The sequence below is a fragment of the Hyperolius riggenbachi genome, chromosome 12 (genome assembly GCF_040937935.1).
Source record: "Hyperolius riggenbachi isolate aHypRig1 chromosome 12, aHypRig1.pri, whole genome shotgun sequence".
In the NCBI taxonomy this organism is placed as follows: Eukaryota; Metazoa; Chordata; class Amphibia; order Anura; family Hyperoliidae; genus Hyperolius; species Hyperolius riggenbachi.
The window spans coordinates 173497115-173510546 of NC_090657.1; the positions used below are offsets into that span (position 1 = coordinate 173497115).

The 13432-nt window shown below is 51.1% G+C and overlaps 1 protein-coding gene across 3 annotated transcripts in view; it reads right to left on the reverse strand.

Annotated features, from left to right (window-relative positions):
- Window positions 1-1029: 1029 nt before the first annotated feature.
- LKAAEAR1 (LKAAEAR motif containing 1) overlaps window positions 1030-13432 on the reverse strand; it is a 537492-nt gene continuing 525089 nt past the window's right edge. For all 3 annotated transcript variants that reach the window (XM_068261881.1, XM_068261879.1, XM_068261880.1), the window contains 2 exons: window positions 6088-6210; window positions 1030-1194 (listed from right to left, as the gene is read on the reverse strand). In XM_068261881.1, coding sequence (XP_068117982.1) covers window positions 1132-1194; window positions 6088-6210 — 186 coding nt within the window. In that variant the 3' untranslated portion in view covers window positions 1030-1131. The remainder of the gene's footprint in view (window positions 1195-6087; window positions 6211-13432) is intronic.

Below are 13432 nucleotides of genomic sequence, written 5' to 3' on the forward strand. Positions count from 1 at the left end.
TCACTGAGAGTGCAGCCTATCCATTCACTAGAGACCAGTGACATCACTGAGAATGCAGCCAATCCATTCACTAGAGACCAGTGACAGCACTGAGAATGCAGCCTATCCATTCACTAGAGACCAGTGACATCACTGAGAATGCAGCCTATCCATTCACTAGAGACCAGTGACATCACTGAGAATGCAGCCTATCCATTCACTAGAGACCAGTGATATCACTGAGAATGCAGCCTATCCATTCACGAGTGGATTTTGTGAGGTATTCCCTACAACCGGCACTGAACTTTGACCTGATGAAGTGAGACTTACGAGCTCATGAAACGCATTGTCTAGTGCCAATAAAAAATTCCCCTGTACCTAACTGGTGTTATCACTGAAGTAAAGTACTATTTTTCATTGTTTTAGATTTTAAACATTTAATCAAATCTGAGCGCCTCTTATCCCCTGTTGTCTTCTAATAACAATTTCTTCCAGTTCTGACTAGATCTAGTCGTAGTCGATCACGGAGGACAAACTGGACAGGGTAGAGGAGAAAGAGATCAGTAAGGAGACTACACGGGAGGTAAGTATGATGTGTTTGTGTATATTTCTATTTTTATTTTTCAGTTCAGGTTCCCTTTAAGTAAAGACTAGGAGCAGCGATACACCTTAACAACATGAAGAAGAGTGTTTAACAACCGAACAGGCTGCTGACTTGCATTTCTCAGCAATCTCTCCATTTTGGAACGCAGATCTGGGCTTCCTAAGCCTTTTGTATTTACGGGAGTTGTGCTTTGATGGCTGCTGACAGTAATGAGAACACAGAACACATTCCTGAATACACAATCGTCTGACAGGACCAGAGACAGGGGAAGACGATGCTGGCTTGACATTAGACAGGCAGCCAGTAGGTGGCACTCAAGTCCAGAGCTACAGGACGCATATAGGTAATCAGGCAGAGTGCATAGCAGCGCCTTATTGATACAAATAGGGTTGTCTGATGTGTCACAGTCACAGCAACTCAGTATTGACTGACAATAGGAACGGCAGTGCTGCATACAGAGAGGCTTTAATGAGAAGATAGAGGTGTGAGGGCGCAGTGCTGGGACACAGCGCGATGGAGAGCGGCGGTCCCTCCGCTCCCGCCCACGGTCAGGGAATACGATTGGTAAGGAGTCCTTTATCATCCATCAGGAGGCTCTCTACACGTTCTCGCTGTGAAAACAACACAGAGCAACAGTCAGGAGTGCGCACACTAGATTATGAAACCCCTCCTCCCCCCCCCCCTCCTCCCCCCCACTGGGCTTATCTTATTTCCATTTCAGGTTTATACTGTAGAGTGCAGAAAACAATGATGCACTGATGCCAGCCCCTGCTGCCTGAAGAGCTTGCAATCTAATGTTCATACCAAACAAACACTCTACACTATTGGAAGGTTGGCTGTGTCACAAGATCATTGCTACAGATCTCTGTACGAACCTTAAAGAGACTCTGTAACAAAATTTTGAGCTCTGTCTTACTGCAGCCTTTCCTATTTGCACAGTGGCTGTATTATCTCTGTTATATGATGTAATCGTCTCTCCTCTGTCAGGCTGAGGCAGTCAGGCTGGAATGTGCTGTGCTGCTTGTAAATTAGCTAGAAGCTATACACACCCTCTCCAGGCCCCCTCCAAGCTCTGTATGACTCACACACTGAGCTAATCTCAGGGTAACACTTGCTATGTCTTTTGTTTGTAAACACTGCATAAAAATGGCAATTACAAGCCAGGATTGCAGCAGGGAGAGGCAGAAACCGCACAGAGGGGCCCAGGAGAACATCATGAATAGAATGGAATGCTTTTTATTGTAAGAATTTACAGTACAGATTCTCTTTAAAGGGGAATAAAGTGAGAGGAATGTGGAGGCTGCCATCTTTATTTCCTTATAAACAATGGCAGTTGCCTGGCTGTCAGGCTGAGCTTTAGGCCTTAGTTGTGTTTGAGTCAGACACCTGTAACAAGCATGCAGCCAGTGGAGTCACACCCAGCATCTGACCTGCTGCTCATTCTGGGGCAGTGACTTATAGTACTAAAGGCGGAGCATCAGAACAGAAGTCATGGTAACCGGCATTGTTTATTAGAGAATGAAGATGGCTGCCTCCGAATTCCTCTCCCTTCAGGCATGCCTCCTAACCATCCTGATTTTGCCGGGACTGTCCCAGGATGGGAGGTATGGTCCCGTGGCACCTTCCACAATGTCCTGAGTAGAGCGGTAGCAGAGGGATCGCAGCTGCACACTGATCCCACTGTAATGACAAAGCGGGTGATTTGCCTCCAAAACACCAAGGAAGCATATAGAGGAGGGTGGGGAACCACTAGACAGCAGGAAACTGTACAGGGGAGGGAGGGAGGACCACTAAGCACATGGGAACTGTATAGAGGAGGGAGGGAGTCCATTACACACCAGGAAACTGTATAGTGGAGAGAGGGGGTCCACTACACACCAGGGAACTTGTATAGGGGAGGGAGGAACACTAGACACCAGGGAACTTGTATAGGGGAGGGAGGAACACTAGACATCAGGGAGCTGTATAGGGGAGGGTGAACCACTAGAAACAGGAAACTGTATGGGAGCAGTTGACACCAGAAAAATGTATAGGGGAGGGGTACACTAAACACCAGGGAACTGTATGGGGGAGGGAGGGGGTCTATTAGACATGAGGAAACTATCCAGGAGAGAGAGGGGCCACTAGACACCACGGAAATGTATAGGGAAGCGGGACACTAGACACCAGGAAACTGTATAGGGGAGGGAGGGGGTCCACTAGACACCAGGGAACTTTATAGGGGAGGGGAACACGCTGAGAGTAAATTGGGATGTGGCTGAAGATGTGACAGTGGCGTGTCTTGGTGTCTCTTTTTCTTGGCTCCAAAAGTTGGGAGGAATTTGATAGCGAACATGTCGATTAGAGCACAGGAAACTTGGGCGCAGCCGGTGCCACCATACACCGTAATAGGAATCACGGCTATAGCGGCACACAGAGAGTAACTTCAGCGCCGTCAGAAGACGGAGCTGACGTTACTTCTAAGACACTGTAATTCGGCCGCCAACAATAGCTAGAAGCTGAATTACATAATTGCTCACCATCCACTTGGACCTGGAGGGAAAATAGTAATTAACGCTGCCGGGACTTGTGCAGGAGCAGGATCAGCCATACCGGCTGTGTCCTGCGCCCAAGTCTTCCGGCGGTGATTTCATACGTACGCATTTGATAGTGTTCCTTTAATGTTTTGCTTTAAAAATTAGCTACCGGATCTAATGCATTTTTGCATGCAGACGCAGGGTGAAAAAAACTGCATTAAATGTAAACGAGGTCTAGTTGTCTTCTATAAATTAGGTGAAAAACAGATAAGGAGAGATAATTCATGAGATACGTTTTGTGACTCGTCCTTTAAGCAATATAGCAATTAATTTTAGGCACAGACACAGGGAAAGCGATGCCCCAATGCCGTACACAGCGTCTCCCCGGCCTCGTACGCAGCGTCTCCCCGACCCCGTACGCAGCGTCTCCTGCGGCCTCGTACGCAGCGTCTCCCCGACCCCGTACGCAGCGTCTCCCGCGGCCCCGTACGCAGCGTCTCCCCCGACCCGTACGCAGCGTCTCCCCCGACCCCGTACGCAGCGTCTCCCCCGGCCCCGTACGCAGCGTCTCCCCCGGCCCCGCACGCAGCGTCTCCCCCGGCCCCGTACGCAGCGTCTCCCCCGACCCCGTACGCAGAGTCACCCTGGCCCCGTACGCAAAGTCTCCCTGACACCGTACGCAGAGTCTCCCTGGCCCCATACACAGCGTGTCCCCGACACCGTACACAGCGTCTCTCCGACACCGTACACAGCGTCTCCCCGGCCCCGTACACAGAGTCTCCCCGGCCCCGTACACAGAGTCTCCCCGGCCCCGTACACAGAGTCTCCCCGGCCCCGTACACAGCGTCTCCCCGGCCCCGTACACAGCGTCTCCCCGGCCCCGTACACAGCGTCTCCCCGGCCCCGGTCTCCCCGGCCCTGTGCACAGCGTCTCCCCGGCCCCGTGCACAGCGTCTCCCCGGCCCTGTGCACAGCGTCTCCCCGGCCCCGTGCACAGCTTCTCCTCTACCCTGTACACAGAAACTCCCCGACGCCGCACACAGGGTCTCCCCAGATGCCGTACAAAGTGTTTTCTCGACCCCGTACACAGCGTCTCCCCCAGCCTCGTACACAGCGTCTCCCTGGCCCCGTACACAGCGTCTCCCCGGGACCCCGTACACAGCGTCTCCCCGGCCCCGTACACAGCGTCTCCCCGGCCCCGTACACAGCGTCTCCCCGGCCCCGTACACAGCGTCTCCCCGGCCCGTACACAGCGTCTCCCCGGCCCCGTACACAGCGTCTCCCCGGCCCCGTACACAGCGTCTCCCCCGGCCCCGTACACAGCGTCTCCCCCGGCCCCGTACACAGCGTCTCCCCCGGCCCCGTACACAGCGTCTCCCCGGCCCTGTGCACAGCGTCTCCCCGGCCCCGTGCACAGCTTCTCCTCTACCCTGTACACAGAAACTCCCCGACGCCGCACACAGGGTCTCCCCGGCCCTGTGCACAGCGTCTCCCCGGCCCCGTGCACAGCGTCTCCCCGGCCCTGTGCACAGCGTCTCCCCGGCCCCGTGCACAGCTTCTCCTCTACCCTGTACACAGAAACTCCCCGACGCCGCACACAGGGTCTCCCCAGATGCCGTACAAAGTGTTTTCTCGACCCCGTACACAGCGTCTCCCCCAGCCTCGTACACAGCGTCTCCCTGGCCCCGTACACAGCGTCTCCCCGGGACCCCGTACACAGCGTCTCCCCGGCCCCGTACACAGCGTCTCCCCGGCCCCGTACACAGCGTCTCCCCGGCCCCGTACACAGCGTCTCCCCGGCCCGTACACAGCGTCTCCCCGGCCCCGTACACAGCGTCTCCCCGGCCCCGTACACAGCGTCTCCCCCGGCCCCGTACACAGCGTCTCCCCCGGCCCCGTACACAGCGTCTCCCCCGGCCCCGTACACAGCGTCTCCCCGGGACCCCGTACACAGCGTCTCCCCGGGACCCGTACACAGCGTCTCCCCGGGACCCCGTACACAGCGTCTCCCCGGGACCCCGTACACAGCGTCTCCCCGGGACCCCGTACACAGCGTCTCCCCGGCCCCGTACACAGCGTCTCCCCGGCCCCGTACACAGCGTCTCCCCGGCCCCGTACACAGCGTCTCCCCGGGACCCCGTACACAGCGTCTCCCCGGGACCCCGTACACAGCGTCTCCCCGGCCCCGTACACAGCGTCTCCCCGGCCCCGTACACAGCGTCTCCCCGGCCCCGTACACAGCGTCTCCCCGGGACCCCGTACACAGCGTCTCCCCGGCCCCGTACACAGCGTCTCCCCGGCCCCGTACACAGAGTCTCCCCGGGACCCCGTACACAGCGTCTCCCCGGGACCCCGTACACAGCGTCTCCCCGGGACCCCGTACACAGCGTCTCCCCGGGACCCCGTACACAGCGTCTCCCCGGGACCCCGTACACAGCGTCTCCCCGGCCCCGTACACAGCGTCTCCCCGGCCCCGTACACAGCGTCTCCCCGGCCCCGTACACAGCGTCTCCCCGGCCCCGTACACAGCGTCTCCTCTACCCTGTACACAGAAACTCCCCAACGCCGTACACAGGGTCTCCCCAGATGCCGTACACAGCGTGTCCCCGACCCCGTACACAGAGTCTCCCCCAGCCTCGTACACAGCGTCTCCCTGGCCCCGTACACATCGCCTCCCCCGACCCCGTACACAGAGTCTCCCCTGATCCCGTACACAGAGTCTCCCCTGATCCCGTACACAGGGTTTCCCCAATCCGTACACAGCGTCTCCCCCGACACCTTACAGAGCGTCTCCCCGTACACAGCGTCTCCCCGGCCTAATACACAGCGTCTCCCCCGACGCAGTAGGCGCAAGGTATTGCCAATAGTAAACTATTGGTTCATTTACCTCTCTTACCCAATTTTCACTCTAACCTCCCCTATCTATGCCCAGGGCGAGACGGGCGGGCGTGGCAGGACTCCAGTGATATGCAGCTCCGCTGTCCTTACCTCCAGCCCACGCAGACGGTCCTGGCTGCCCTCCTTGTGTGGTCGGGGTGGCAGGAACACCTCCAGTCTTATGGCGTCACGGGCAGTAGGTTGGCAGGAGATGAGGTTATTGAGTTCTTGAGCCTGGAAGACAAGTAGTGGTCAGTGATTACCTCTAGTCATTAATAGCAGCTCTCTATAGAGAAATCTGAAACTGGCTGTATACATGTTGCATTATTGTGGCTCTGTATATTTAACCACTTAAACTGGATCCGAGATGAACTTTTACTCATTGCATAGTTGTGTTCCTTTCCTATCGTTTATAGGGCATTCCTCAAGCCAAATACTTTTTTGTTTTTCTTTTAATACTGTAATTCCCTATAAACTAAATAAGCCCCACCCACAGTTTTCAGAGAGCCTTGGCAGTAAGCAAGGGTTCATGGGAGCTCAGTCTGGGCAGGAGGAGGGGGAGGTATTACTAGCCAGAGATTTCAGAGGCAGAGGGGAGGAGGAGGGGGGATTAGGTTTTTTTCAGTCTGAGTGCTGATGGTGCAGATAAGCCTGCCTCTGTGTAATGTTTACAAACAACATGGCTGCTGTCATTGTATCACAGGAAGAAAGAATCATATTCTATTAAAGCAGTATGCAGACAGATTTGCTGTTTAAACTATCTAAACTGTACATAAGATATATAGACAAGTTACTTGTTATAGTTCGTTTTTCATCTCGGATCCGCTTTAAAGGGAAGGTTCAGGGAGGGTGGGGAAAAAATAAAAATCAATTTCCACTTACCTGGGGCTTCCTCCAGCCTGTGGCAGGCAGGAGGTGCCCTCGCCGCCGCTCCGCAGGCTCCCGGTGGTCTCCGGTGGCCGACCCGACCTGGCCAGGCCGGCTGCCAGGTTGGGCTCTTCTGCGCTCCAAGTCCTTGTACTTCTGCGTCCCACGCCGGCGCTCTGACGTCATCGGACGTCCGCCGGGCTGTACTGCGCATGCGCAGTAGTTCTGCGCATGCGCAGTACAGCCCGGCGGACGTCCGATGACGTCAGAGCGCCGGCGTGGGACGCAGAAGTACAAGGACTTGGAGCGCAGAAGAGCCCGACCTGGCAGCCGGCCTGGCCAGGTCGGGTCGGCCACCGGGAGCCTGCGGAGCGGCGGCGAGGGCACCTCCTGCCTGCCACGGGCTGGAGGAAGCCCCAGGTAAGTGGAAATTGATTTTTATTTTTTCCCCACCCTCCCTGAACCTTCCCTTTAAGGACCAGGCTATTCTGCTCTGATCTGTGCTGCGTGGGCTCTCCAGCCCACAGCACAGATCAGGTTTCAACCAGGGCGATCAGACTTCCCCCCTTTTTTCTCCACTAGGGGGATGTCCTGCTGGGGGGGTCTGATCGCCGCCGGCTATGTTTGTGTTGCGGGGGTGCTCCTCAAAGCCCCCCTCCGCAGCATTTTCCGCCCTCCCTCTGGGCTGCGCAGGACGGAAATCCATCCTGCGCTGCTTAGGATAGGCTTCAGCCTATCAAATGCCGGCGATCCCCGGCCAGAGGCCAGGGATCGCCGATCTCCTTTACGGCGCTGCTGCGCAGCAGCGCCGTATGATGTAAACAGCGGGGATTTCTTCCCCGCGTATTTACATTTAGCGTGCGAGCCGCGATCGGCGGCTCGCAGACTGTTCACGAAGACAGCCTCCGTGAACTGATATGGAACGGCCGCTCGTTTCCATGGGAAACCACTAAGGACCTGCCGACGCCTATCGGCATTAGGCGGTCGTTAAGTGGTTAACAAGCTGACACATTATTGCATTCCAGCGGTTCCGGGGGTGTGGTTAGCTTACAGGCACAACAAAGGATGATTTGCATATTCAGCAGTGATGCATTGTGGGAGACATCATCTGCTCACTCCAACCTGTATAATCGCAAATACCTTTGCACACTTTTGTAATAGCAGCTCTCCTTAGAGAGGATCAGTGATCTATCTGGCTATATCACCACTCAGTAGAGGGCCAAATAAAGAGACTGTGGACTGGGTCGGCCCACCAATAGGTCCTGAAAGTGTGGAGTGGCCACTGGCCACAGATTGCTGATGCTTTGTGTTGGTTGTCCAGATGTCCTCCATTTCCAGTGCTCATCTGGTGGCTGGATAGTGTAATGGTTAAAGTGGACCTGAACTCAGAACTTCTGCAGTCTGTCTACTTCACACTTTCATGGAAGCAGACATAGGGTTAACATCCTGTTTACAAATTAGCTGCTCTGCCAAGGCAGCCAGAAACACAGCTGAGAGATCAAACTAGGGTGGTGATCAGTCACAGATGAGGGGGAATTAGACAGGCTAAATTCTCTAAATACATACAGGGTACATTTCTCTCGGTTTTCCTTCTGTCCTGTGCAAGAGTTCAGATCCACTCTAAAGTCAATGGGAATTGTTTTCTTAAAAAAAAAAAAAAAGCTAGATACTTACCTGAGGGGAGGAAAGGCTCTGGGTCCTATAGAGCGCCTTCCCTCTCCTCTCCCGGTGCCCGTTCAGTTTCAGCGCTGGCTCCCCATAGTAGTATCAGACCAATTTAGTCAAATACTGCTCTCTGCCAGCAACGGAGGCTTCGGAATTCTTCGGGAGCCTGAGTGCTCCGAAGACGGGCCGCTACCATACTGCGCATGCGCGAGCGCCATCTCTCACACTCACGCATGCGCAGTATGGAGCCGCCTTTCTTCTGGAGGACTTGGCTCCCAAAGACTTCTGAAATCCCCCATGGCAGGGAATTCTAATGGGGGAGCTGCTGCTGGAATGAGGGGACCGGGAGAGGGAAGGCTCTATTGGACCCAGAGCCTTCCCTCTCCTTAGGGCAGTGATGGCTAACCTTGGCACTCCAGCTGTGGTGGAACTACAAGTCCCATGAGGCATTGTAATACTCTGACAGCCCTAAGCATAACTCGGGGAGGCAGAGGCATGATGGGATTTGTAGTTTTGTCATAGCTTGAGTGCCAAGGTTAGCCATCACTGCCTTAGAGTAAGTATCTGCTGCTGCTTTTTGTTTTTTCCCTTCCCTGCCCGCAGTAAATACGTTGACCTGCAGGCTCACAATGCATCAAACAACATGAGTGGGTTACATGGCGAATATCAATCATATCTCAATCCATTTTCTATTTTTTTTTACTTCTCACTTTGCAATGTCTTGATTTAATCCCCCCCTCCCCCCCCCACTGGTGGGATGTCTTGACACCCTATAGAAAAAAAGATACAACGGGAGCCCAGATAGCGTAATATGTTAGTGGTAGATGAGTAGAAATAACAGACAAAAGAGGCTACTCACAAAGGTGGGTTGCAATAGAGGAAACCAACCTCTAGAAACAGGTGGAGACAATACACCTGACTCCACTCGGGGTGTCCACACTGGATTTGGTACGGTCGCTCTCCTTGGTAGAAAAGACTTACTGGCTCTCACAAGGTGTGAGGCCAGAGCGGAACCCCTCCAACCTTGGCGAGCTGGGGGGTACAAAAGCACAATATAGATAAAGAGGTGCCCAGATGTGAAAAAAACGAGTTAAAAACAATAATATAAAAAAATAAGGTGAGGTGGCTTAACTCAATGACAACAATCTCATAAGACAAAAACAAATTTATTTAGCACAGGGAACGCGTTTCACGGGTCAGAGCCCGCTTCCTCAGGCCAATAAAAGTTCCGAACAAGAAACAGCCAGGAGCAGAGGCCTATTCACATCTGGGCACTTCTTTGTTCCCTACTGGGGTCTTTTGGTGAAGTTCCTCTTTAAGATCTGGATATTTAGGAGGCTTTTCTGATCATCCCTACTGCCTATACAGTACAAGAGAAAGTCTCCCTAGTATGGATATTGGCAGAAGTAAATGCCAGGGGCTTCTCTTGTCTATCTTAAATTTGTAAAGTTGGAATTTCTGGGTCGTGAAGATAGAGGCATGATTTCCACCATGTGACTCATCTTCAGTCTGTGGATGACACAAAGCATGCAGATATCCATTAGTGATGACCCTGGGGGTCTAGACATTAATAATTGTGTATATACCACACATCAGAGCTCTGAAACCAACTATAAGCAGTTATATATAGAGATATAAAACAGCCCATATTTCATAATAGATGCCTCTTCCAGGAACACTTCCTCCTCACATATTTATGACTTCTCAGTATTTCTAAGAATTACCATAATGTGGCCATTCAGTACAGGCAGGAGTCTGGGGGGACTATAAAAGTGTTCAAAAGTGAAAAAATGGGGGGAATAATTTCTTGATGTTTAAATGTGAGCTGCAGATACCATGGTTTGCATCCTATAGAATAGCCATTTGTTTATATCAGAAGGACATTGTTTGCCTTTTGATAGTGTTTGATTTGCATTTGAATAGGGTTATGTCTCAGCCAATCATTGAAATCAGTCAGGAAGGGCTTCAAATGTAGGAAAATGGGACAGGATGCCTTTAGGAACACTGCAGGATTTCTGATAAAATAGAATTTGGTCTCAGCTTCCCAGCAACCCACTACATTCAAAAGAATCAAGAAAATGTAAAAAAAGATGAGCTACGTTTGGATATGTTTGGAGAACAGACAGACGGCGAGTGCAGAATAGAGAGCTAAGAAGCAAAGGAAGATCAAACAGAGAGAGGCGTATAGAGGGAGTGCTGGATGGTGGAGAGGGACATGGATGGTGGTGGTGGTGTGTGTGTGTGTGTGTGTGTGGGGGGGGGGGGATATTTGGTGGTGGTGGGTGAGATGGTGGGAAGTAGCAGCAGTCAGAGCTGGCAGACAAAGGAAGAATTTGATGGACTGCACAACACCTGGCAGAGATGCTCTGTTATTCGATCATGCCATATAAAGTCCGGACATCCACCACTTCCTGAACCACAGACTGTTACTACTATAGGCTACAATCTTCTGAAGTATGGAGTCTGGGGCCTGCCCCTTTTGCAGTCTGAACAGCAGGACAATGTATTCAAAACAGCAGCAGCCTGAAACCTACTACCTTAATAAATCTACCTCTGATCATGCACTCAAAAAGTTTCGCTTTTTAGCTGCAGCTACCTGGTTTTACTCGAAGAAAAAGTATAATTTGAGCCCTCTAAATACAGTAGAATCCCTTTAAACTGTAAACTCCAAGGGACCAGGAAAAGTAGTTTACTATATCAGAATTGGTCACACATTGTATACTTATACAAATCCATTTGCTGGGACCTGAGGACTGAGTTTACTATATCCAAAGGCTTACTATATCAGAGTTTACTATAAAGAAAATCTACTGTACTAAGCTTTTAGATGGAATTTTTATGGATCTGTGCCAAAAGATAGACTTTAACCGCATCTGATATGAAGGCCAGTATGAAGAGGTCCCCCATATCTTCCATAAGACCTGTGACTGTTTAATGTTCTCCAAACACAGAGGCAAGCCAAGCTTCTGGAGTGTGAAGGTCAGCAGCACGTTGATGACATCATCACAGCAGTTTCTTCTGCAAGCAATCCTCTGTTGTACATAGCCCTGAGCGACCTCTACATCTCCCCAGCAGAATCTGCTATTCAGTGAAATACTCGGTACTATAGGCAGAGGAAGGTGCTTATGGCAGCTATATAGAATATTCTTCAGGACTAAATGCAGTTTCCTTTTTTAAATTCCAGTGGCGTTCAGTTTGAAAGACATCCTGATAACGTGAAGGGGGGTCAGCATACCACATTCTTGACCTTGTTATATTTTTGGCGCATGTGACATCACGAGGATAAAGGGGGGTAGGTGGGGCTGTCTGTTTTGGGCTGCTAAAAATAGCTGTGGTGGGGATCGCTGAAGGAAATGCGGGAGACAGTACAGATGCTTTGGATGTTACGGGTCAGAGAAAGTCTCTCCCATCTCGCAGGCATTAACCCTCTGCTACACACTACCAGTATAGGCTGAATACAAACTCCAATGAATACATTGGAGTTTTTAGATATTAGAATTACAAGGAAGGATGGCAGCCTGACTACCACTACTTTCAGAAAGGAAACTGCAGGTAATTTATTATTACACTATAAGAGTACCCACCTTATTTCACAAAGACGAGCGGTACCGATTGGACAATTTCTTAGAATTAGGAGGAATTGTTTGTCAGTCACAGATTACAAAAGAGAAGCATTCGATCTCAAGAGTAGACTGAGGGCTAGAGGTTACCCTCATAAACTCTTGAAAACTGCCATGGATAAAGCCTTGCACACTGATAGACGATTGTTATTAAGAAAAAAAGAGAAAGATCAAGGGGACGATTGTCCCAGACTGATTACCACACATGGTGGTCACTGGGACAAATTGAAGGAATTATTGGAAAAAAAACACTGGCATATTTTGTTGAAGGACAACAAAACTGCCAGAATTGTAGGCCCAAGACCTCTATTAAAGGCTAGAAGGAATAAGAACCAGTCGGACATGTTGGTGCATTCGGAATACAAAACCCAATACAGTACCCACAGGTTGCGCTTCACAATCTCCTAAGTCACAGGTTACCACACAATCCACTTATTCAGAGTTCGGTGGTGCGCACTATTTAGACAACCACGACCATCAAATCCACTTTTTCCCTTATAGTTGCGCTCAGTCCTCAGGTCCTTCTCAATCAGATCCCAAAGAACCAAAATAAATTGCACCTTAATGAATAAAATGGAATATAGAGTGTAGTCTGCTTTAGTAACAAGAGTGATTAGCACCCTTTTAGTGACAAACACACTCTAGGAGCAGTATGTACACATAGACCAGGGTTAAAGGGGTTCTTTCGCGAAAAAAGTAGGCAGTTAAAAAATGTGACAGATGACAGGTTTTGGGCCAGTCCATCTTTTTAAGGGGGATTCTCAAGGCTTTCTTTGTTTTCAACAGCATTTCCTGAACAGCAGTTTAACTGCCAAAATAGCAAGATACCAGCCGGCCTCCATAATCACTTGCACACTATTATGTCAGTTAGATTTTGCAACTGTTGTTCAGGAAATGCTGTTGAAAACAAAGAAAGCCTTGAGAATCCCCCTTAAAAAGATGGACTGGCCCAAAACCTGTCATCTGTCACATTTTTTAACTGCCTACTTTTTTCGCGAAATAACCCCTTTAAAGGCCCAACACTCCCCCCCCCCCCCCCCCCCCTCCCAGTTATCCCTGCTCACCAGCAGCAAAAAACAGCAGGCTTCTCATATGTGGGTGACACGGGGTTAGTGTTTGCACTATTGTAAGGGATAATTGGGAATGGGGTGTACCTAGTGTTGATTGTTTGATGTACCTATTATATACATAGGAGTTAAATGGCTGATCTAGTATCACTAGATGTACACATACATATTCTCTCTCTCTCCCTCTGTTTTGGCGCTCGACTCTGAGAGCCGTGCACTGAAATAAGCTGATCCACA